At 45.3% G+C, this 26,569-nt stretch overlaps 1 protein-coding gene across 6 annotated transcripts in view; it reads right to left on the bottom strand.

Annotated features, from left to right (window-relative positions):
* Positions 1-26,569, bottom strand: part of trmt9b (tRNA methyltransferase 9B) — a 172,919-nt gene that overhangs the window by 7,890 nt on the left and 138,460 nt on the right. For 3 of the 6 annotated variants that reach the window (XM_078545319.1, XM_078545318.1, XM_078545320.1), the window contains exons 2-3: positions 20,773-20,971; positions 13,522-13,695 (exon numbers count right to left, since the gene is read on the bottom strand). In XM_078545319.1, the coding sequence (XP_078401445.1) occupies positions 13,522-13,695; positions 20,773-20,971 (373 nt within the window). Of the gene's footprint in view, positions 1-13,521; positions 13,696-20,772; positions 20,972-21,851; positions 21,935-26,569 lie in introns of those variants that run through there. The other 3 variants (XM_078545322.1, XM_078545323.1, XM_078545321.1) reach the window with 2 other exon arrangements.

Genomic DNA, 26,569 nt, shown 5'->3' with positions numbered 1-26,569 from the left:
TCTCTATCAAATCTCCTCCTAGCCGCCTTCTTTCCAAGGCAGAGAGTCCCAACCTCTCCAATCTATCTTCATAACTGAAGTTTCTCATCCCTGGAACGATTCTTGTAAACCTCTTCTGCACTCTTTCCAATGCAATCATACCCTTCCTATAGTGTGGCGCCCAGAACTGTACACAATACTCCAGCTGAGGTCTAACTAGTGTCTCATATAAGCTCAGCATAACCTCCTTGCTCCTTATTATTATAACCTCTATGCCCTTATTAAAGCTCAGGATACTGAATGCTTTATAAACTGCTCTCTTCGCCTGTCCTGCCACCTTTAATGATCCATGCACATATACACCCAGTTCCCTCTGCTCCTACACCCCCTTAAGAATTGTACCCCTTATTTTATATTGTTTCTCCATCTTCTCCCTACCAAAAATGAATCACCTCACACTTTTCCACATTGAACTTTATCTGCCACCTATCTGCTCACTCCAACTTGTCTATGTCCTTTTGAGGTTCTATACTGTCCTCCTCAGTTTCCAATACTTCCTAGTTTCGTATCACCCACAAACTTTGAAATTGTCCCCTGCACACCAAGATCCAAATCATTAAGAAACACCAGGAAAAGCAAGGGTCCTAATACTGAAACCCTGGGGAACTCCACTACAAACCTTCCTCCAACCTGAAAAATATCCACTGACCATTACTCTGTTTCCTGTTGCTCAGCCAATTCTGTATGCACATTGCTACTGTCCTTTTTATTCCATGAGCTATAAATTTTCTCAAGTCTTTGGTATGGCACTGTATCAAATGCCCTTTGAAATTTATGTACATCAACCCTCTCTGTTACCTCTTCAAAAAAAAAACCCCAGCAAGTTAGTTAAACACAATTTTCCCTTAAGAAATCTATGCTGGCTCTCCCTAATCAATGCACAATGTACCTACTAATTCTATCCTGAATAATTGTTTCTAAAAGCTTCCCCACCACTGAAGTTAAACTTACTGGTCTGTAATTGCTGAGCTCATCCTTAAAATATTTTTTGAAAAAGGGAATAATGTTTGTAATTTTCCAGTCTTCTGGCACCTCCCCCAAGTCTATGGAAGACTCAAAGATTATGGCCACTGCCCCTGCAATTTCCACTCTTACTTCCTTCAACATCCTTGGTTGCATCTCATCCAGTGCCGGTGCTTTGTCAACTTTAACTACCAACAGTTTATCCAATACTTATCCAACAATTCCTCCTCATCAGTTTTGAACTCTTCTCATGACAGAGTTTCCTCGTCTGTCACTGTGGCCTCGGTATCATCTGCTTCCTTGGTAAAGACAGGTGCAAAGTACTCATTTAACACCTCAGCCTTGCCCCCATGTGCAAATCCCCTTTTTGGTCCATAACCGACCCTACTCCTCCTTTTACCTCCCTTTACTGTTTATGTGCCTATAGACAACTTAGAGTTTCCCCTTTATGTTCGCTGACTGTCTTTTCTCATAATCCCTCTTTGCTTCTCTTAATTGCTTTTTAACCTGCCCTCTGAACCTTCCAGGACCTTTCAGCTCCGTGTAGTTTATGACGGAGATTGTCTTGACATCCTCTGCTGTTTTAGGAAGGTTAAGGGCTCAAGAGAAAAAAAAAGACAGATTTTGGATGACATACATGACTTTGAATATCTGCTTGTTGCCGTACATTAGCGGTTCGATGATCATGCCTATGACTGGAAGTTGAATTCCTCCAGATCTGTAGAATCATGTGTCTAACATTTGTAGACAGAGGTTGCTCAGCCATGGTTCCTTATTTGAGATGATTGTAACACTGGCTCCATGTCCAATTTGAAGTTGGTGAGGTGACCGTTTACGGAGATGTCCGCATTCCAAAAAGAGAATCCAGGATCCTTGACCTCATTCATGAAACATGGTTGGGTCCCTTCCTGATGTGCTACCTCCAACCTCACGGATTGTCTTGGGTTCTTCCACCCGCCTTGGAGTCCTAGCTTTGCGTAGCTTTCCGAAGTGTCCCGGTGGTTGCAGTTGAGACATTGCACAGATTGCTGGACATTGCTCTCACCTGTGAGGTTGTTTGGCTCCACAGCATTGGCATGGTTACCCACCCCCTTATGGTCAGTTTGGGTATTGCCTTCCTTGGTCTAGACACTCTCTGCCCCTTTGTTGCTTTATTAGCTGGACTGTCGGGGTTGCTCTGCAGCATGGCTTGCTGGCACATTTCAGACTGTTTGGATGGCCTTTTCTAGAGTCAGATTTTGCTTGGCCTGTAGAATGTCTGAAAGGGCATCATCAGCCACTCTGACAACAATTCTGTCCCTTATGAGTTCTGGCTTAAGGTCACCATAGTCACAGCCTTCAGCCAATCTGTATAATTCATTCATAAAAGAGTTTACTGGTTCTCCAGGCTATTGGACACGTTTGTTGAATTTCGCTCTCTAAAATTTTGTTGCTTCTTAGATTAAAACACGTAACGAACAATTTTAAAACTTCAAACTTATCTGAGGATTTGTTTAGTACTTGCCTCTCAATAATATCATCGGTTATCGGACTGTTATGGACCAGAGGTGTTTTAATTTAAACAGCCCTCATTTCTCCACTCACTACCTGTCCGTAAACAGAAAGGTGTTTTTGATTTCCCTCTTTATAAGTGGTGGCGTATTTTCCCCAACCCTTCAGTTTTGGAGTGATCCAATCCTCTATTGATAACCCCACAGCAAACTCGAGGTAAGGTAAAGTAAGAGAGTTGGTTTATTTTGTGTACAAACACAAAACGCAGGAATGGGTTTCACAACGTTCGCCCCTTTTGCATTCATACAAGAGGGATAAGGGAAAGAAAGAGGTTCAGGGCAAAGACCACGATAAAAATAAATGTTATGGTTCACATAAGTCCAGAATCAATGTCCAAGGAATGTTCTTTTAGGAGGAAAACAGAAAATGCTGGAAAAACTCAGCAGGTCTAACAGCATCTGTGGAGAGAGAAACAGAGTTAATGTTTTGAATCTGTACGATCCTTCTTCAGAGCGACTGGTAAACTGAGTTTTTCCAGTATTTTCTGTTTTTGTTTCAGATTTCCAGCATCCACAGTATTTTTCTTTTTTCTTTTAGGAGGCTTTGTCTGGCAGAATTCCTGGTCTTGTTCCTAGGAACTCGGGGCAGAATTTTGTGTTTGGTGTGCGGGGGGCGGGCCCCACACATCAGTATGTAAAATGACACGCGGTGATATCGGGCGAGCATCCCGACGTCACTGCACGCCATCGCGATGAAGCTCGACGCGTGCCCGCCATTAATTAACAGGCTAGTTAAGGCCCTTAAATTGGCAATCGACGCCGATTTTCAGGCGCCCATGTGATCTTCGGCTCGGTGCACGGGTGCAACGGGCAGGCGGGTAAGAGACTTTTTAATAAAACTCATCCACGGGCGGGATAAAAGAGCTCAGTGGGGTTGCCAATTTGGTCTGAATGTATTTATTGCAGAAAGTTTTTAAACTTGTCTGCGTGTTCAGTTCAGAATGAATTCCAGCAGCCTTCTGTGTATTTCGAACCTTCAGGTCAGCATTCTGCACTCAGTAATCTTTATTGGGCCTGCAGCTTTCCGGAGGCCTCCGCTATGGGTTCTGACATGTCCACTGGAGGCAGTTCCTCTGAGGAGGGAGGGAGGGCTAGAATAAGGAGGAGGCCAGGAGTGCACAATCAGCCTCCAGGGGAGCCATCTTTGGGAGTACAGGTCTGGGCACAAGGGGCGCAGGGCCAAGAGGTAGTCCAAGGTGGAAGGGGCCACAGGAGATGCCACTATCCTGCTGCCAGGGTATAGAGGCGGTGAAGCAGCTACCTCAATATGTCTGAGGTGCAGTGCCGAAGAAGGCTCCGACTGTCAAGGGAGACAGTCAACTACATCTGTCAGATGACAGGCCAGGAGATCTCTCCTGTGTGGGCGGACACCCCAAGCCAGCAGCTCTGAAGGTTACAGTTGCCCTCAACTTCTATGCCTCTGGCTCATTCCAGGGCTCGGTGGGTGATCTTTGCAGTGTTTCCCAATCAACTGTGCACACTTGTGTCAAACAGGTCACAGACGCTCTGTTCAGGTGTGCATTGACCTTCATCCACTTCCGCTGGGACCAGGCCAGCCAGACAGAGCGAGCCAGAGGCTTCGCGGCCATTGCTGGCTTCCCCCGCGACCAGGGTGCAATAGACTGCGCACACTTGGCCATCAAGGCGCCAGCAGGTGAGCCGATGCCTTCGTCAACAGGAAGGGCTTCCACTCCATGAATGTGCAGATGGTGTGTGATCACAGGATGCTGATTCTGCAAGTCTGTGCAAGGTACCCAGGCAGCTCCCACGATGCTTACATCCTGAGACACTCCCAGGTGCCAGGGCTCTTCACTGCTCCAGCTCGGCTTGATGAACGGCTGCTGGGTGACAAGGGCTATCCCCTCAGAAGGTGGCTCATGACACCTTTCCGCCATCCAATATCAGAAGCTGAGCAGCGCTACAATAGGAGCCACGGCACCACAAGAGCTGTGGTGGAGAGAGCCATTGGTCTTCCCAAGATGCGCTTCCGATGCCTGGACCGCTCAGGGGGTGCACTCCAGTACCCCCCAGATCTTGTCTCGGTGATAGTGGTTGCATGCTGCGCTCTCCACAATCTTGAGCTGGAAAGGGGGAACGCAGAGGACGACGAAAACATTGACGCAGTGGATATGGCTGCACACGATGAGTCCAGCACTGATTGAGGATGAGGAGGCATAGGGGAATGATGAGGGGCTAAACGCTGACCTGGGACTACACCAAGGAGGCAGGGACACCCAGGACACTTTAGTCCAACGAACCTTCAGCTAGCTCCACACAAATAGATCAGGAGGACCAGCCTTGCCAGGCGCTTCCATAGTCGGCACCTAAGTGCTACATCTGCCAATTTATCAGCTGCAACTAAGGGCTTTGGACATAAACCTCAATGTCCACTCAGACACTCATGACATTAGGTAAAACATACAAATGCAGAACAAAGGAGCCACCCTCAGCCATGGTAATACATCTGGTTTTGATTTTCTCCATCATAAAGTCACACAAATGAAAGCAAAACATTTTTTAACCATAAACAAAAAATAATTCCTTAATCTAGGGCCAACACAAAAGCACCAGTGAGAAACCCATCATGTGCCTAAGCTGCCTTATACTTACGTTTACGGGTGCTACGTCTTGGTGCTGCCCCATCGCTCAGAGTGGCCTCTGAGACAACCTGCTGACTCTGCTGTCCTGTTGGCCTCGATGACCCTTGGCAGCCATCCTCTGCCCCATAGAGCCTGTGCGAGGGAGCTGCCAGTTCCACAGCTGGCATTTCCCCAGTTGTCGCAGCCTCACCCGATGAAGCGGTCACTGGGAGAGGGGCAGAGCAGCTGGTGCCCTCATCCGGAGCGCCCTGAGAGGAGCCCGCAGATACGACAGGCAGCTGCTCTGCCGACGTGAGGTTGCCCAGGACCTCCCTGCTCACCGTCGATGGATGGGCAACGAGCTGGGAAGCTTGAAGCCCACACCATCTCCCACATTGGCAATGACCAGCTGTGGCCACTGGCGCTGTGAGGGCTTACAGGTGCGAGCGTAACCCCAGGAGAAGCTGCTTGTTCTCCTGGAAGCCCCTCTCCACGAGAGTCGCCACTGTCTCCATGGAGGAAGCATGACGCTCTGCCATGAGGCTCATTGCATCACCGATGCTCCGCGTGCACTCCTCCACCACGGACACCAAGCGAAGCATCGTCTCATCCAACACTCCCAGATGCTCCCGCACACCCGGCCACATTTCCTGCAGCTGCTGCGTTGCAGATGACTCCAGAGGCACATCATCAGGCACCGACTGAGCACGTGCCTGGTCCCCTGCAGTCCTTAGGCTGCTGGCGCCATGGGCACTCTGTCTCTGCCAGCTCCTCCAGCGATTGTGAAGTGCCCTCTCCACTGTGCCCCGGGACACTAGCCGATGTTGCAATTCCCACCAACGTGCTAGTATCAGTGCTGGTGCCTGCCTCACAGAAATGGTGTGACACAGGTGACAGTTGAGAGCCCTCAGGTGTGAGAGGGGGCATCTACAATTGCTCTGTGGCAGGTGGACAGGCTCTGATGATGCTGAAAATAACAACAAGGACAGTGGATCAGTTAGCGTGCACACAGTGACACACTTCATCCATTTACCCCGGCTCATTATGCGCTCAACCTTCCAGAACCTATGGAGACTAACATTGTTGGGGTGGCAAATAGTCAGGAGGAAACCCAAACATTACAGGTAGATACAGACGGGCTGGTCAGATGGCCTAAGGAATACCAAATGGAATGTTATGTGGATAAGTGTGAGGTGATGCACTTGGGCAGGACAAACAAGGTACAGGAATACAGGAGGAATTGTAAGACCCTAGAAAGTAAGGAGGATCAGAGGGACCTTACTGGGCATGTCAACAGGCCGGTTAAGGTAGCGGGACAGGTACATAAGGCGTTTAAGGTAAATGCCATACTTGCCTTTATTAGCAGAGGAATAGAATATAGGAGCAGGGAGGTCATGTTGCAAGTGCAGAAAACGCTGCCTAGGCCACAGCTATAGTTCTGAGTGCAGTTGTGATATGCGCTTCATGGGGGTGATGTGATTGGAGTGGAGAGAGTGCAGAGGTCACTGATCAAGATGCACGCTGGGCTGGAGAGTTGGAGTTATGAGGAGACGTAGCATAGACTGGGGATATTTCCCCTGGAGCAGAGGAGATTGAGGGCGTGACATTATTGAGCTTTATAACATTATGAGGGGCATAGATAGGGTCGACAGAAAGCAACTTTTCCCTTTGGCGGAGGGATGAGTAACCTGGTGGCATTGATTTCAGGTAAGGAGCATGAGGTTGACAGGTGAGTTGATGAGGAACTTTTGCACACAGTAATGTGGAGCACACTGGCTGAAAGGGTGGTGGACGCAGAAACCTTCTTAACCTGTAATAAGTATTTGGATGTGCAGTTGCGATGCTATGGCATACAAAGCCATGGGGATAGTGGTCGGAAATGGGATAAGGTGACTTTGGAAGGTGGATGACACGTGCGTCTTTGAAGGGCCGAGGGACCTTTGTCTATGACCCACACGTCTGACTCTATCAGTCTGTGAATGAGCAATGTTGCTACAATAACGATTCAAACAATCGTCAGTGCTTTGGATGGTGGGAAGACAGAGTAGATGTAATTGCGGACCTCAAATACCTGGCCGTTCCACCCCAGCCTCACCAACACCTGTGGACCTGGGCGCATGGCGCCTCTCAAGCTCCAGGGCCTCCTGCTCGAATCAGCTCAAAATCATCAGCTGGGCCTGGCCACCTCCAGTCCGCAAACACTCACACACATTGTGAGCATTTTCCCCCTGAAAAACAGAGAAGACCATTCATTGCAGCTAATCGCACATGGACTCTGCACATGCACGCCGCACCCCAACCACAGTGGCCCATATCAGGCCTCCAGTGCCTCCTCTCCACGCTACTGCTGATCATTCACACAAGGGTAGTACGCCTGCTCCCAACCTCCCCCCCGCCAACGGCCACCTTGGACACATTCTGCGTCCATCACTTTAGGAAACACACGGTCTTAGCTCCCATACCAAGGAAGCGCACCTACGTGCAGCGTCAAGGGCAGCAGATGGCTCTTGGCCACGAAACCTTGAGGCTCCCCTTCCACAATCTCATCACCCTGAATAGGTCATGTGCTGGAGTCTGAGTATACGACTAGCTGCATCTACTGCAGGTTGCCCCCAGGCTAGTCATGTGCGACTAAGAGCAACACATGGTGCGGGGGAGAACTCATCTCATGAACCACTCAGGCTCATGTAAGCATGGGCACTCTCTGCTTGCCCACCCAATATACGAGAAATGCCCAACATGATTCAATGTAGTTACGACAGTAAGACTGGAGGCGTGGTGGGGGGGGGTCTCAAAAGCTAAGGCTACCTGCTGGGTTAAATGCCCAATGCCAACATGGTACTCACCCTTCCAGAGCGCAAATTGTTGAAGTGCTTACGGCGCTGGATCCAGGTGCGCCACACCATGTCGTGGGAGCTCACCACCTCCTCCCAGGCACACTTCAACATGTGGGGGGGGCCTCCTCCTCCCATCCTGGGGAACCAGCACCTCCCACTGTGCTGCCAGCTCCTCGAGGAGGGCAGCAAGGCAATCATCAGAAAAGCGAGGAGCACATTAGCACACTGGCTGGCCTACCCTGCAGCTTGCCCTGCTCCTGTGGCAGACCCTGCAACCTGCCCTGCTCCTCTGACCTTCCCTCCAAGGTGCCCTGCTGAGCAGACCCCCTGCGGTTGGATCTCCAGATGGCCATTGCGAGCAGCCTACAGGAGGCTGCCAGGCCTTCCTTTAAACAGACTGCCGGGTCGCCATTGGACTCAGTGGTGGTCTGTGCATGCCCGCTGCAGCCCACACACTCCCACTATCCACAGGAGTCGGAAATGCGGTGGGCGGGCCCTGATCTCAAGCGCCGATTGGGCCCACGTCCGCTCTTGCTCCGCCCGCCCAATGGAAAATTTTGGCCTTGGTTGCAGGTCGAGTCCGTTGAATATGCAGCAAAGTATTCTTGTATCCTGGGTATTCATTCACTTGTTGGTGAAATACAGGTTCTTTCTAGAAAGCAGACTTGGAGAGACATGGAGGTCAAAGGCAGGCTGCTAGCCTGGGGTCAGGTTCTCTGAGGTTAAACTGCAACTGAAGATAAAATTCAATAAAATAAAATACAATACAAATCACATTCCAGGAGGATGATGAGGTGGCCTTTGTTTATGTTTAAACTGCTCACAATTACAGAATTTTTATGGTGTAGAAGGAGGTCATTTGGCCCATTATATCTGTACTGGCTCTCTGAGCATTTTAACTTAGTGCCAATCGCCCACATTTTCCCCATAATCCTGTATATTGTTTCTATTTAAATAATTATCCAATGCCCTCTTGAATGCCTCAATTGATTCTGCCTCCACCACACTTCCAGGCAGTGCAGTCCAAATCCTAACTACTCACTGTATGAAAGTTTTTGCTAACCTCGCATTTCCTTCTTTTGTAAAACACTAACATTGTGCCTTCTGGTTCTCAATCCATTTACAAGCGGGAACAGTTTCTCCCTTTCTACTGTGTCCAGACCCCTCATGATTTTGAAAACTTTCATCAAGTCTTTTCTCAGCCTTTGCCTCTCCAAGAAAAACAGTCCCAATTTCTCCAATCTTTCCTCATAACTGAAGTGTCTCATCCTTGGAACCATTCTCATAAACCTCTTCTGCACTCTCTCCAATGCGTTCACATCCTTCCTATAGTGTGGCACCCAGAACTGTACACAACACTCCAACTGAGGTCTAACCAGTGTCTTATATAAGTTCATCATATCCTCCCTGCTTTTGTACTCTATGCCCCTATTAAATGAAACCTAGAATACTGTATGCTTTAGAAACAGCTTTCTCTACCTGTCCTGCCACTTTAATGACTTATGTACATATGTGCCCAGCCTTTCTGCTCCTGCACACTTTTTAGAATATTTTATTTTATATTGTCTAGCCATGTTCTTTGTACCAAAGTGTAACACCTCACACTTTTCCACATTTAACTTCATCTGCCACCTATCTGCCCACAAGGTCCTCCTCACAGTTTACAATGCTCTCAAGTTTTGTGTCACCTGCAAACTTGCACACCAAGATCTAGATCATTTATATACAATCAGGAAAAGCAAGGGTCCCAATGCCGACCCCTGGGGACCTCCACTGTAAACATTCTTGCTGCCTGAAAAATACCCATTACTCTGTTTCCTATCCCTCAGCCAATTTTGTAACCACATTGCGACTGTCCCTTTTATTCCATGACCTATAACTTTCCTCACAAGTCTGTTGTGTGGCATTGTATTGAAAGCTTTTTGGAAGTTCATATACACCACATCAACGGCCTTGCCCTCGTCTACCATCTATCTCTTCAAAAAACTCCAGCAAGTTAGTTAGACATGATTTTCCTTTAACAAATCCTTGCTGCCTCTTCCAAATCAATCCACATTTTTTCATGTGACTATTAATTCTACCCCAAATAATTGTTTTTAGAACTGAACCCCATCACCGAAGTTAAACTGACTGGTCTGTAATTGCAGGGCAGAGCTTTACAACCTTTTTTGAACAATTTTCCATTCCTCCTGCACCACCCCCGAATCTAGGGAACATTGTACAATTATTGCCTCCTAGGTAAAGACAGATGCAAAGTATTCATTTAACACCTCAGCCGTGCCTCTTGCCTCCACGTGTAAATCCCTTTTTTGGTCCCTAATCGGCTCTACTCCTCCTTTTACCACCCTTTTACTATGCTTATAGAATACTCTGGGATTTCCTTTTATGTTAGCTGCCAGTGTTTTTTCACAATCCCTCTTTGCTTCTCGTGTTTGCTTTTTCACTTCCCTTCTGAGCCTTCTGTATTCAGCTTGGTTCTCAATTGTATTTGCTACCTGACACCTGTCATAAGCACACTTTTTCCTTCTTTACCTTAATTTCTATTTCCTTTGTCATCCAGGGAGCTCTGGATTTGTTTGTCCTATCCTTCTCTTTTGAAGGAACATACCTTGACTGTGCCCAAGCCATCTCCTCTTTGACGGTAGCTACTGTTTTTCCTGCCAACCAGTCTATCCGGCCCTGCTCTGTTCTTGACCCATTGAAGTCTGCTCTCTGCCAGTCCATTATTCTTACTCTGGATTGGCCAATGTCATTTTCCATCGTCATCTTACTTCTTATGATACAATGATCACTGTCCCCTAAATGTTCCCCCACTGTCATTTGATCTACTTGGCCCACCTCATTCCCAAGAACCAGGTCTAACAGTGCCTCCTTTCTTGTTGGACTGGACACATACTGCTGTAGGAAATTTTCCTGAGCACAATCTAGGAACAGTTGTCCCGCAAAGCCTCTGACACTACCAGTATTCCTGTCTACATATGGGTAATTACCAGTATTCCTGTCTATATATGGGTAATTACCAGTATCCCAGTCTATATATGGGTAATTAAAGTCCCCCATTTCCATTCTCCACTTTGCAATGGGGCTTCTTTCTGGTGGTCACTCTGTCTTCACTTCAGGTGCTTTTAATCAGGTCAGAATGTTATTCCTTTAGTTTTCCAGCGTTTAAATTTCAGCTCCAGCTTCTGAGGTTCTGGGTTTTTCCATTCCTGAAGCTATCATGTATAACTACTCTATGATGTTTAAACCTCTCTGTAACTTCCTTGCAGATTTGTTTCTCTATATCCTTCCCACTAGCTGGTGGTCTATATGTTACACCGAGCAATGTAACTACACCCTTCTTATTCCTTAGCTCTAGCCAATTGATTCTGTCCTTGAATCCTCTGACACCTCCTCTTTCTCCAGTACTGCAATTCTCTCCTTTACCAAAAACACACCCCTCCTCCTTTTTTCCCCTTTTCCTATCTTTTCTGAACACCTTATAACCAGGAATATTTAACACCCAGATCTGCCCTTCCTTAAGATTGGTCTCCATTATCGCCACAACAGCATAATCCCACAAGGCAATCTGTGCCTGTAACTCCCTAATTTTATTAACTATACTCCATGCAGTCACATACATGCAGTGTAACTCAGATTTAGACTTCATTATTTGTTGCCCTACTCCAACTCCATCCATTAACTCACTCTTCTCTATTTTACTACTATCTGCCTCCCCCAGCATTCCGTGGATCCTGGTATTACTTTCTAATACTCTCTCTTGGTTCCCACACCCCTGCTGAGTTAGTTTAAACCTTCCCCAACGGCACTAGCAGAAGGACCCACAAGGATCTTTCCAGAACTATCATCATGTGGTCAGTTGCGGCCATTTTATCAGTCCAGCCATTTGTCCATTTTGAAGAAATAATAAGTTAATAAAGTAGCCAGGAAATAAAGTAGTGCATTCACTTGTTCAGCTTCTGGTCTTTTTATCTAATCCTGAAGCTATCGTGTATTTTAAGAATCTTTTCTGCTAAAGCCCTCACTTTTGTGCTTGGTCTTGCCCTTGAAATCAGTCCAAATAGGTCTGGTAATGTTGACATTTTGTCCATGGTTGCTTTAAAAGTTCAGGTGAGTACAGCTTTAAATGCTGTGCAGAGTTTCAAGATAGCACTGCAGTAACCGTTTTCTCAGAGTCTTCCCGTGCTTGCTGCGTTTTGTTATGGTGGGCTCCCGCGGTGATGGCAGTCCTGACCTCTTTGGGGTTTAGCTATTTTGCAGTGATTTGTTAAATCAACTATTCTGGGCCTTCCCCCATGATATCAAAGGATTTTTGGTCATTTGACAATTGATTCCCGGCTTTGACTGAGGTTTTTAAACGTTCCGCTTCTTTTTTTTCCCCCTCCGTACAATAAGCTCAGCAGCCACATGGTATGGTGCCGGTTCTGAACCCGAGCTGGCTGTGGTGCTTTCGGAAACTGGCTGCTCTGACTTTTGTTCAGCACTGAAGCTTTTTAAACTTGTCCTGGCTTAGAACTGGATTTTTTTTTTTTTGCTCGCCGCTGTTAGGTTCTTTGAGTCTGCACTCTGTGGACATTTACAATGGATTTCCATTATATCTTGTGGAGACCTCAGCTGTACAGTGGAGTTTTTTCTTCTGCCTTTCTGCTTCCAATTCTGCAATGGAGCTTCTTTCAGGCGATCTCCCTCTCTGTCTTCACTTCAGGTGATTTTACTCACGTCAGAATGTTGTTCCTTTAGTTTTCCAGCATTTAAACTTCAGCTCCAGCTTCTGAGGTTCTGGGTTTTACCATTTGCTGCTGCCGTGTTGTATTTTGTACGTTCAGTAGGTCTCACAAAGAGGTTCTGAGTGTTATTTGGTTGAAAATTAAGTGTTTATTGATAACCCATAACTATGTACAAATATACAGGGTATAGTGCAAGGTATGAGCTAACTCCATGCTTGCTTCCACACAGGTCTCTGCCCAGTCCACAACTAACCCTAGTCGCAGGTCATGTGTCTATTTACATCACACTGTGTACATAACCCTTGCTCTGCCAGATACCCTTATGCAACAGGGGTGAGCTCTAGTGGGGTCGGAATGAGGTCAGGTAGGTTCAGAGTGAAGTCTGTTGAGTTGGTGAGATCGCAACATATGAGGATTTGGGTGAGCATTCCAGCTCCAAAGGAAGAGATTTTTTACACATTTGCTGATCATGGGTCCTGCTGAAGATGAGTGAGGGGTGGGGAAGGACAGGTGTCACTGAATAATTTAGAAAAAAGCTCCTTCAACAGGCATTAGGCTACTCATTAATATAGTCAAGGGGCCTAACACCTTTTTAAGCAGCTGCCAAAACAATGGGCAAATTGGGCACAGGCTGCCCCACTGCTATGTTGGTATGTTTCACATGCATTATATGCTCAAAAATGATAGCAACCAATCAATTCCCATGGCAATGTATCTTACCTGTTGTTTCCCTGCATTTATTTTGCGTGTGAACAAATGAAAACCACACTATGTGTTTCGGTTGTTACAGAGAATTAAAGCCAGATAGAAGGAATTAATTTCTCACCTGCTATTGATAGAATGGCATCAAAACACTGATCCCGATATGGTAAATGCAAGCTGTCACAGACCATGGCTTCATAGCTCTGCTCCCTTGCTGATTCTACTAGAGGCAGACAATAGTCACAACCTACTTTGTAGGCTTGCTTGTTGATACAAAGGTACTTTCCATTTCCACATCCTAATTTAAGAAAGAATTGTTGTGGAAAAAGTATAAAACAGCACTTGCTAATTAAATTACAATATGCAAGACAAAACCAAAACACAATTAAAACCCACTCAGAGGCAACAGTGCTGCCTCAGTGAGCCACAGCTGGCACTACAACCATAGACTGATGGTTCACGAACTGCTATAATAATTGTGGAAAGGTTACGTGGAAGATGAGTTTCAAGTTGAAAGGACTCTCATGTCGAACTGCTGTAACAGAACTCCAGTGACCAAAAGCTTGGGGGTAAAATTTCCGCTGTGGTTTTCATTAAAGACAGGCAGAAACACCTATTTTCATGCGTTTCCACTCATCATCTTCCGAGGATCCGATGGGAAATCAAGAGAACACCCCTGAAAGCTCCTGAAGAAGGAAATTCATGTTGGGGTATAATGCCACAGACAGCAATATTTCTCTGAAATTTTCTCTTGCCAGGCTGGCTAATCTCACCGGACTATTTATCCACGCAGAGCAAACTTCATTACTTCATCATTGGACAGTAACATTTATCTAATAATGGTCACTGGCAGCGGGCCTCAATCAGAACTGGGGCCTCTGGTCAATTTTGTCCTTAGCAACCCCCTCCCCCACTACCACCCCTGAGATTAGCTTCCACAGACAGGAATCAAAGCTGGAACTTCTTTAGTGGGTATAGCCCAGTATCATACTCAGGGAGATTTTTGAGATATCCCATCCACCAGATATGGTGCCATAGTGCCACAACAATAGTGGGGTATTATTTAGCACCGCATTCCCGGTATCAAAGTAATCAGTGGTTTATTCGCATGGTCCTGATTGGCCTTTGAATTGATTAAAAAGCTTTATGACATGCATAGAATTCCAATGATCATTTTAGGATTCAACTGGGCCGAGCGTACGCTGTGCATTCTCCACACACTGTTCGATGGCTTTCCAGCTGAAGGGGAGTCCAAAAGGCAGGTTTTACTTAATTTTGAGAGACTGGAAGGAGTAGGAGTAATCCTCTAATCTTCACAATAGTAACTCGGGCTGGCACCGCTCAGGTGCCCCCATCCTGAAGGCGTCCTCCAGCCTGGAGCTACATTTTCCTGGCATGGAATTGGGGGGCTGGCCTGGGCTCTCATTTTCCTCCCACAGGCCACTGGCTGTGTGTTAGGCAGGGCCCTGAAAATGGCATGTCTCTCCTGCCAGCACTATCAGTGGACACTATCTTCCAGCCAATCGCAAGAAAACCACACAGGGAAAATCTACCTGAAGTGTGACACTGGGCTCAGCTGTATGTACTAAGCATGTACTAAGTGATACAATTATCCTTTGAACCACTTAAGGAAGGGACGAGGAGAGAGTTGGTGGGTGGGGGGGGGTGGGGTGGGGGGGGTGGTGGTGATGGGATGTAGCAGGGGTGGTAGGAGAACAGGAAGCCCCTTAAATACTTATGGGTGTTAATTTTCTCTCCTTTTCTCAGGAGAGCCACTTTTCCTGAAGGGGTTCCAATGGCACAAGATTCCAACTGCCCAACTGGTCACTTTACCTGGAATCCCGGACAGCAAATATAAATAAGCTACTGAACCAAGGCCAATTTCCCCACACGCTTTCTAACATCAATCACAGGATACCAGGCAGGAGGGAGAATCCTGGCTGGTCTTTCTTTTCTCTAGTTTAGGAACCTTGAGGCCAACAGGTGTATTTGAACTACTAACTCTGCAGAGACTGGGAATCAAACTTGGAAAATTCTGCTTTTTATTACTTAGTGCTATAGGCTATCAGCAGTGTCCCTGAAAACCTAAAAAAATCTGACCTTCAAAATCATTGGACTTTTGTTACACAATGCTTTTAATCACAACATCATGCTGAAATTGTCACTGTGCCCATACAAAAACATGCTTATGGCAGCCCACGGTTAGATATAAGTCATCTTATCTCTCATGATTGCCTCACATCAATATTGCTTTGTTTTGGATACAAATCTGCTTCAATAAAATGTTAATAGAAAATAATAACATTCTATTTCCTCCGACTGAAGGTATCAGGCTTGCCTTCCTAGTGAACTGTCCACTGAATTGGTGAATCACAGCACTGCATACAAGGAGATTTCCCTTCCATAGCTATGTGACAAGCAATATCACTTCCATACTCACCACTTCCACACTTGGTTCAGGTACTACACTGGAAAATGTTGTTTCAAGTTGGTAATGTTAACAATACAACACAACTGCTAAGTAATTGACAAGTACACTTTTATAGCATCTTTGACACAAAAAAAAGCAATCAATACACTTTACCTAGGGAGTGAAGGAGGTGTCAGGGACCCCAAGCAAGAAGAGAAATAGACAAAGGTTAGAAGAGGTGACCAAATTACGGCTAGAAAGAGGATTTTGAGAATGTTTTTGAAGGTGAGATGAAAGCTATCAAGGTTTGATGAAAGTTTCCCAAAGTGCAAGTGCATTATAATTGAAGGCTCCATCACAGATGGTGAAGAGGGAGACATACGTAGACCAGGTTCAGGACAGTGTGTAGGATGCATGCTGGGTTGGAAAGCATTGCATAGTCAGGGATGTGCAAGGCAATGGAACTTTTTGAAAATCAGTTTCAGGTGCTATAGTAAGTTAATAGATGGAGTCGGAGTAAGGGAGCAAGTAATGAAGTCTAAATCAGGGTTACACTGCATGTATGTGAATGCATGGAGTATAGTTAATAAAACTGGGAAGTTACAGGCACAGATTGCCTTGTGGGATTATGATGTTGTGGTGGTAATGAAGACCTGGCTTAAGGAAGGGCAGATCTGGATGTTAAATATTCCTGGTTACAAGGTGTTCAGAAAAGATAGGAAAGAGAAAAAAAAGGAGGTGGTGTTTTTGGTAAAGGAGAGTATTGGAGTACTGGAGAGAGGATGTGTCAAAGGATTTAAGGACAGAATCGATTTGGCTAGAGCTAAGGAATAAGAAGGGTGCAATTACATTGCGCAGTGTAACATATAGACCACCAGCTAGTGGGAAGGATACAGAGGAATAAATCTGCAATTAAATCACAGAGAGGTGTAAACATCATAGAGTAGTTATAATGGGGGACTTAAATTACGCATATATAGACTGGGATAGTGATAGTGTAAAGGGCAGTGAGAGACAAGTGTTCTTAGATTGTGTTCAGGAGAATTGCCTAAAGCAGTATGTGTCCAGTCCAACAAGAAATGAGGCACGACCTGGTTCCTCTGAATGAGGTGGGCCAAGTAGATCAAGTAACAGTGGGGGAACATTTAGGGGACAGTGATCATTATATCATAAGATTTAGGATGATGGTGGAAAATGATTTGGTCAATCCAGAATAAGAACAATCAACTGGCAGAGAGCAGACTTCAATGGGGCAAGAACGGAGCTGGGCCAGATAGACTGGAATCAAAGGTTGGCGGGAAAAACAGTAGCTGAACCATTGGCTACTGTCAAAGAGGAGATGGTTTGGGCACAGTCAAAAGGGAAGGGTAGGACAAACAAATCCAGAGCTCCCTGGATGACAAAGGAAAAATAAATTAAAGTAAAGAAGAAAAAGTGTGCTTCCGACAGGTGTCAGGTAGCAAATACAATTGAGAACCAAGCTGAATACAGAAGGTTCAGAAGGGATGTGAAAAAGCAAATACAAGAAGCAAAGAGGGATTATGAAGAAAGACTGGCAGCTAACATAAAAGGAAATCCCAAAGTATTCTATAAGCACATCAATAGTAAAAGGGTGATAAAAGGAAGCGTAGGGCCTATTAAGGACCACAAAGGAGATTTACACAGAGGCAAGAGGCGTGGCTGAGGTGTTAAATGAATACTTTGTATCTGTCTTTAACAACGAGGCAGTTGCTGCCCAGGCCATGGTGACAGAGGAGGAACCTCAGTCACTAGACGGGTTTAAAATTGATAAGGAGAAGATATTGGATAAGCTGACGGTACTTAAAGTTGATAATGCACCGGGACTGGATGAGATTCATCCAAGAATATTGAAGGAAGTGAGAGTGGAAATTGCAGAGGCACTGGCAATAAGCTTTCAATGTTCCCTGGATTCAGGTGAGGTGCCAGAGGACTGGAGAATTGCAAACGTTACACCCTTGTTCAAAAATGGTTGTAAAGATCTGCCCTGCAATTACAGACAAGTCAATTTAACTTTGGTGATAGGGTTCAGTTCTAGAAACAATTATTTGGGGTAGAATTAATAGTCACCTGGAAAAATGTGGATTGATTTGGAAGGGTCAGCAAGGATTTGTTAAAGGAAAATCCGTGTCTAACTAACTTGCTGGAGTTTTTTGAAGACGTAACAGAGATGGTTGATGAGGGCAAGGCGGTTGACGTGGTGTATATGGACTTCCAATGTGGATATAAAATTGGCTGAGGGGTAGCAAACAGAGTAATGGTTAATGGGTATTTTTTGGGCTGGAAGAAGGTTTGTAGTGGAGTTCCCCAGGGGTCGGTATTGGGACCCTTGCTTCTCCTGATTATATATAAATGATCTAGATCTTGGTGTGCAGGGAACAATTTCAAAGTTCGCAGACAACATAAAATTTGGGAGCATTGTAAACTGTGAGGAGGACAGTGTAGAACTTCAAAAGGACACTGACACTTTGGTGGAGTGGGCAGATAGGTAGCAGATGAAGTTCAATGTGGAGAAGTGTGAGGTGAAACACTTCGGTACAAAGAACATGAAGAGTCAGTTTGAAATAAAGGATACTATTCTAAAGGGTGTGCAGGAGCAGAGAGACCTGGGTATATATGTACATAGGTCGTTAAATGTGGCAGGACAGGTAGAGAGAGCTGTTTCTAAAGCATACACTATTCTAGGCTTCATTAATAGGGGCAAGGAGTACAAGAGCGGGGAGGTTATGATGAACTTATATAAAAAAAAACTGGTTAGACCTCAGCTGGAGTATTGTGTACAGTTCTGGGTGCCACACTATAGGAAGGATGTGAATGCATTAGAGAGTGCAGAAGAGGTTTACGAGAATGGTTCCAGGGATGAGACAATTTAGTTATGAGGAAAGATTGGAGAAATTGGGACTGTTTTCCTTGGAGATGAGGTGGCTAAGAAGAGACTTGATAGAAATTTTCAAAATCATGAGGGGTCTGGACAGAGTAGATAGGGAGGAACTGTTCCCGCTTGTAAACGGATCGAGAACTAGAGAGCGCAGTTTTAAAGTGTTTTACAAAAGAAGCAAATGCGAGGTGAGAAAAAACTTTTTCACACAGTGAGTAGTTAGGATTTGGAATGCACTGCCTGGAAATGTGGGGGTGGCAGGTTCAGTTGAGGCTTTCAAGAGGGCATTGTTTCTATTTAAATAATCATCCGATGTTCAGGGTTACGGGAAAAAGGGAGGAAATTGGCTGTAGGTTAAAATGCTCAGAGGGCCGGTGCAGACACATTGGGCTGAATGGCCTCCTTCTACACCGTAACAATTCTGTGATTGGGATTGAATGGAGGTCAATGAGAATGGAGCTAAGAGGAGTATTGCACTGGTTCTCAAACTGGAGTCCAGGGACCCCTGGAGTCTGTGGAGACTTTCTGGGGCCCACAAATTAGCTGAGCAATGCACCAATGAGCGGTGGCTGGAGGCGGGCTCAATGTGAGCCAGGAAGCGGGAGCAGAGCATGGCCACCAAATGTACAGCTCAGAGTGTGCTGGATGTCTCATTTCAGGGGGGAGCACAGATGGAGGAGTGCCAGAAGCAGTAGGAAAGCCACCAGGTAACAGTTACCAAGGTTGATGGCGGGAGTTAGGTGAGTTCAATCTTATATAAAAAAAACTCTCCTCTCTTATACATCTAAGTATTAAACTCAAAAAAACTGATATCTGTATTAAGTACCTGTCTTCTTAAAGGTATTTTTAAAACACTTTACCTTACATTATGACTATCATAATTTAGATGGGTAGGGAGATCAGCCATTACTAATCTATTTGAAAAGGAATCCTTCAAATAAAAAAGTTTAAGAAGTACTGGAGTATTGGACTTGCCAATTTGCCTGGACGCAACTACCAGCAACCCAGGAGGATAACAAAAATCATAGGGCAGAATTTTCTCGTTGGCGTGCGGGGGCGGGCCCCACACTCGGATGCGTAAAATGACACACAGTGATGTCAGGCATGTGTCCCGACGTCACCGCACGTCATTCCGATCTTACGTTCAGTGGGCGCACGCCGGAGGTGACTGTGCACCTGCCGAACTGTCAAAGGCCTGTTAAGGCCATTAATAAACAAATTAAACTAATTGACAGGGCTGCCCGTTCAATCTTAAGGTTGGCGAGCAGGCAGAGAGCCCAAGTGGCCTCTGCGTTCTTCATGAAACCTCATCCCCAGCTCTTCTCAATCAGCAGGAATGAGGAGCCAGGGGAAAGGGGGTGCTGCACGGAAGTGGAACCATGGTGGGGAAGCTGGGAGCGGTGCCAGTATGGAGTTGTGGGGCTGGATTGGGGGAGTTGAGCAGAGCCACGGGTGGTTGGGAGTTTGGTGGCATGAGCAGGGCTGGGATGCTGGGTGAGCAGATCTGGGGTGCTGAGGTGGATTGGGTTGTGGAGCCAGAGTTTTTTGACACTCTTCCTGATTTGAAGGCTACGCTCCTGGAGCAGTCTCTACGCCTGCTAGGAGCAGCCCCAGATAACTGGGTAAGAACAGAACAATGAGTCCAAGTTTACAAGCTGACAGGTCCTGGCCGACCATCAGCAATGGACTCCTCTGAAACCCTTTCAGGCAAACCACTACTCCTGGATTTGAACATAAGCCAGTTCCCCAGAAGTTGTGTTGCCATTGCGGTTTCCATAGCGGCGAACCTCTCAGTGGAAGATCCAGGCCATTATTTTCTGTTGGGAGCTGAACAGGATGGTTTTAGTATTGAAGGTGTTGAGCAGAATGTGGTCTACCAACCACCCGAGGGAAAAAAAATCTTTAACTACAGCAGACAGTTGTTACATTACTGCGGATGGAAATAAGCTTTTAGAAGAGTTGGATAATAAAATTTAAATTGCTCTCGGCCCTTAAATCAAACAGAAGCTACCTTCTGACTCAAACATCTTATCACTCAAAATAGATTAGCAGCCGGACTATATACTAACCAACGTCAGCAATGAGACTGCCAGGTTCTTGTTCCAGTAGAAACTGTCGTACTCGGGGCCAAGCCTTATAACGCGTGTCATTGAAGTGAGGGGCAATCTTCTCATAGACCCTATGAACATAGTCCTTCTCCAAGCGGCTTGCCTCTTTGTCCATGGTGAAGTCATGCGGTCTGTCATGAAACGGTCTAAAGCTCCAAAACTGCAAACAAGACAATAAAAATAATTTAATAAATAATAATTTTAAATAATTTTAAAATAAAATAATTTTAAAAACTCAACATTGCAGTTAGTGATTTTAGACTCGGTATTTGCTCATAAAAATTCAGAACACACTAATTGTTTCTTAAGTTTCCCATAGCATTCATCTATGTGAATGTTTTCAAAAGTTTTACTTGCGTTACGTCTGGACATGGTCCTGGCCAACCACATGCCCACACCTAACCCAAAAAGTCTATTTCTCTCTAGCCTGGACCCTACCCTCATGCCCAACCTGCTGCCAACCATCAGCAAGATTTAGCCTTGGCTTACATCCTCCTCCCAGCTCATATCTAACCTAACCTCAAAATGAGACCCAGCCTCAGTCTTAGGCTTGGCCTGCACCCTCTTCCTGTGCTCAGGTTTGCGTATAGCTGACAATATTAAGGCTACATTTTACTGACTTTGGTACCAAAGCGCCTTAATAAATGCCAGTAACAGGGTTGGGTGGGTGTCGGGGGCAGTGGTGGTGGTGGAGGGAGACAAAAGAATACATACAGTGGCTTAAGTCATAAGTTACATTAAGGAAAATGGCTGAGCTTGTTGGAGACCAATCATCACAACCCCAGGACTCTCAAAAAGAGTCTATCTGCAATGATGGAATATTCATCACTCAGCTGGATGCGTACAGTAGCAACACTCAGACAAGCTCAACACTATCCAAGAGGACGCGGTTCATTTAATTGGTGCTCCTGCCACTAGATGCTATTCGTCACCTGTATATAGTCATTGCACTGTGTACAATCTACAAGATGCTCTTTTAGCAACAGAATATCTATTACTGTTTATTCACTGTCATGGATCAATATCTTACAATTCCATACTTAAAATGGTTGTGGGAGGACCATCACCACAAAGATTTCACTGGTTCAAGAAGAAATCTCACCACCACCCTCTCAGGATAACTAAAGATGGGAAATAAACGTGGGCTTGTCAAAATCATCCACATCGCAACAACAATTTATTCAAAGCTTTCATTATGTTCTTGAACCTGGAACCTTAAAGGGTGCTCCCCAGTGGGAGATCAGTGTACAAACAGTGTAAATATAATCTTCATTTACATAGCACTTTACATGACCTCTGAATGTCCCAAAGTGCCTTACAGGCAATGAAGTACTTTTGAAGTGTAGTCGCTGTCGTAAGGTAGAGAACATAGCAAATGTGTGCATAGCAAGTCCCCCAAAAAGCAACGTGATGATGACTAGATAATCTGCTTCTGTGATGTTGAATAAGTGATAAATATTGGCCAGGATACCAAGGATAATTCCCCTACTGTTCTAAAGAGTGGCATGGGATCTTTTACATCCACTTGAGGGGGCAGATAGGACCTCCGTTTAACAGATCATCCAAAAGAAAAAAAAATCATTTCTCTTGGGTTTCCATTAAAAATACAGTGGGAGATTGGAAGAATCCCATGGAAATCTCCACCCAGCATTTAGGAAACTGTAAACTAATACTTTTAGATGCTCTTTTATAGTGCAGTACTCAGAGGATTCCGGAGTTTCCATCTTTATAGAGGTAGGTCATTTTCTCTGCAAAACGGCAAAAGATTAAAGTTGGCAGCAACTATGGTTAGCGGAATCATAACATAATTAATGGGATTGTGCATACAATCATGCTGATAAGATGATGTTCAGCCAAAATTTTGACCTAATGAAGCTCATTTTCTACACATTAATTTTTTAAAGCATTTCAAGTGTAAATATTGAAAAAAATAAATCAATAAAATTTACCCAGTCTGCATCTCCAAGTGCAATGCAAATAAACTATAAGCATTATTGCAGGAGAATTAGATGAGATTTTAAAAATTCTTTCAGGGGATGTGAGCATCGCTGGCAAGACCAGCATTTGTTGCTCATCCCCGATTGCCCTCGAGAAAGCGGGGGTGAGCCGTCTACTTGAACCACTGTAGTCCATCTTGTGCCCATCTTTGGTACACCCACAGTGCTGTTAAGGAGGGAGTTCCAGGATTTTGACCCAGTGACAGTGAAGGAAGTACGATACAGTTCCAAGTTGTGATGGTGTGTGACTTTGAGCTGGTGGTGTTCCCATGCATCTGCTGCCCTTGCCCTTCTAGGTGGAAGAGGTAGCAGGTTTGGAAGGTCCTGTTGAAGAGAGCCTTGGCTAGTTGCTGTAGTGCACCTTGTATGTGGTACACAATGCTGCCAGTGTGTTGTTGGTGGAGGTAATGAATGTTTAAAGTGGTGGATAGGGTGCCGCTCAAGCTGGCTGCTTGATCCTGAATTGTGTTGAACTTCTTGTTGGAGCTGCACTCATCCAGGCAAGTGAAGAGTATTCCATCGCACTCCTGACTCGAGCTTTGTAGATGGTGGACAGGCTTTGAGGAGTCAGGAGGATTTTCCCCACTTCTCCCCTTCCTCATCACTTCTTCACCCTTTAACCAAGCACCAGTTTACCTCCTGGAGCCCACCCCTTAGGCTCTGGGAGGACCTCAGCCCTGGTTTCCTCCACACTGATCAATTTCTTGTCCTTGGCCTCCACTGCCACGAGCAGTATATCTGCCCCCATCTCATCAAGCAACATTTCAGGCTGTTCTGTCCTCATCACTGAGCACCATCTTTGTCTCCACTTGTCTCATCTATACTTGCTCCTATATTCACCACCCTGCCCCCACCCCCCAACTAATACTATTTTAGCAGCTATACTTTGGCCATTGTTTCCCTACCTCCTCCTAATAGAACGCTTCCCTGTTTCCACCCTGCCCCCGCCTCCACATTCTGTAACCTCAATTCTGTGGTTTCTCTTTCTCCTCGCCCCCATCTCCAAGTCTCCCTCTTCCCGGCTGTTAAAAACCTCATCCATGCCCTTGTCATCTCAGACTTCACTATTCCAATGCTCTCCCATCCTCTGTAAACATTAATTTTTCCAAGATTCTGCTGGCAGTATTGTTTCTCACTCCCCTCAACCCCTTACCAAATTGACTGTACCGCTTTCCATTGTCAAATATATCAGCAATTACATTGTCTAGGCTCAGCAACAATCATCTTGTTGACTGGCAATTATGTTGTACAGCAATTACATTGTTAAGACAACTGCATTGTTAAAATAGGTGAAGGGCATTGGTAAAGTGTATAAATGGGTATAGCTGTAACACTACAGTGTGGAAAGAACTGAGAGAGTCTGCTACACTGTAGAGCTGTCTTGGAAATAAACCAGCTTGAGGTAAAAGACTAGTTTTGGGTTCATTCTTCCACGGCAAGCATTTATTATGAGTAACACCCATTGGCGGCCTCACAGAGACTCCGTGTTCTGGAAATCTATTCATGAGCCCCTCTGTCTTTGTAGTTCACTAAAGCAAATTTTTAGACAGTCCTTTCTCTCTCCTTCCCTACCCACTCTCCTCGCCTTCAAACAAGAAAAGATGGAACTACTACAATAATGAGCAGCTGCTGGATTAAGTGCTTACATCAAGCTAGTTAATTAATTTCATGGATCATTAAAAAAACCAAATATCATGCTGGATTTTCTTCAAGTTTTTAGTGATTGCATTGTTGGGTTTGATGTACTGCAGTATTTTATCTTGTGTTACTAATCGCACATTTTGAACCAAATGCACGCAACACAAAGTTAATGAGTTCCAGCACCACAGGATAGCATCTGTAAATAGAATGATCGAGAAACTGTGCATTTTGCCAGATTTATCATGTAAAATTCTGAAAGGGCTTGATAAAGTGGACGCTGAGAGATTGTTCCCACTGGTCGGAGAATCTAAAACACAGGGGCACAGTCTCAGGATAAAGGGGCCAATCATATGGGACTGAGATGTGGAGAAATTACTTCACTCAAAGGGTTATGAAACTTTGGAATTCTCTACCCCGGAGAGCTGTGGATGCTCCATCATTGAATACGTTTAAGGCTGGAATAGACAGATTTTTGGTCTCTCAGGGAATTAAGGGATATGGGGAGTGGGCGGGAAAATGGAGTTGAAGCCCAAGATCAGCCATGATCATGTTGAATGATGTAGCAGGCTTGATGGGACGTGTGCTCCACTCCTGCTCCTATTTCCTATGTTTTTATGTAACAATGCACGTGTTTGTTTTTGAAAATAAAGGCTGCCAATATAGATTATAGAGGTCGAGTATCCTTTACCCAAAACCCTCAGGGCCGACTGAATTGAGGATTTCAGATAATTTTGGTTTCTGATGCCGAATATAAATTTACATTATGATAGCCTAAGCCTAGGCTAGCTATAGTCTAAAAAAAATAAAACGGCTGGAAAAGTAAGAAGTATCACTGAATAATAAATAGAGGGTACCTGTAATAATTTTCCTCTTGTCATGGTCACCACAATAATTGCACGGTAAAGAGTGCAGACAAACAACTGGACTTCCTGTGCTGAAGGTTCAAAAATAAAGTGCGGTTTTTGGATGTGTTCGGTTTTTTGGATTTACGGATAAACGATGTACCTCTCTTGTCAGTTTTAAGAAAATTTCCATAATTATCATGTAAAAGCCCCCAATTTTAATTATTAATTGAAGATGAGCAATTTTGCATTTTTTAAAAAGTTCATTCATGGGATGCGGGCATTGCTGGCTGGGCCAGCATTTCTATTGCCCATCCTTAATTGCCCTTGAGAAGGTGGTGGTGAGCCGCTTTCTTGAACCGCTGCAGTCCAAGTCAAACTAAACTCCGACTAACCATGTTGCACATTCAGGTTCTCCTATTTGACAGTAAAATCTGATCATACTAACTAGATGGTGTAGAATAAAAATTTGTTTTACTTTTGCATTATCTTTCTTTCATGGAGAAGTACAGATCACAACCTTAATAAACAGTGTCAGCTGTCAGTTCTGATGAAGGATTATACTGAAAGTGTTAGCCTTTCATTTCTCTTTGCAGATGCTGACTGGGAATACTGGGCAAGATTTTCACCTTGGTGTGCTAGCGTGCGCCCGATATGCACGAGCGTGAAATAGCGCGCGGTGACATCGGGCAAGCTTCCCGACGTCATCGTGAAATCGCACGATATTTCGGTAGGCGGGCATGCGCAGGAGTCTGCAGCGCACCCACCGACAATTGAGAGGGCTGATAAGCCTATTAATCAATGAATTAAATAGAATTTTTCCCTGCCCATCCAACCTTATGGCTGGCGGGTGGGAGTGGCCTTTCCATTTTTTGAGGAAACCTCATCCATGGGTGGGATGAGGTTTCCGATATTAAATTAAAAATAAACGTTTTCAGAACTCATTTGCAACATGTCCCTGCTCATGCGACAGTCACTTGGTGGTGGGGGGTGGGGTGGGGGGGGGGGACATGTTTTCCTTATTTTTAATGTGAAAAATCTCCAGCTCGCTGAGGCAGCTCTGTGCCTTCAGGAAGCTTTCACTGAAGGTACCCGCGCGCATGTGCTGACTTCCGTGCTCAACCTCCTCCCCTCCCCTAACTAGGCAGCGCAGAGCATTTCAGCACACGATTGGCGCTCACTGGCCGTTAATTGGCCAGCCAGCGCAAAACCGTGGTCGGGGCCCGATCGCGGGCAGTGGACCATTGCGCCGCCGCTCCCAGGCCCGCCCACCACGCC

Source organism: Cetorhinus maximus, chromosome 7 (genome assembly GCF_964194155.1).
Source record: "Cetorhinus maximus chromosome 7, sCetMax3.hap1.1, whole genome shotgun sequence".
Taxonomy (NCBI): Eukaryota; Metazoa; Chordata; class Chondrichthyes; order Lamniformes; family Cetorhinidae; genus Cetorhinus; species Cetorhinus maximus.
The sequence above is the reverse complement of the archived record's forward strand: the minus strand, read 5'-3'. Positions and strand labels throughout refer to the sequence as shown.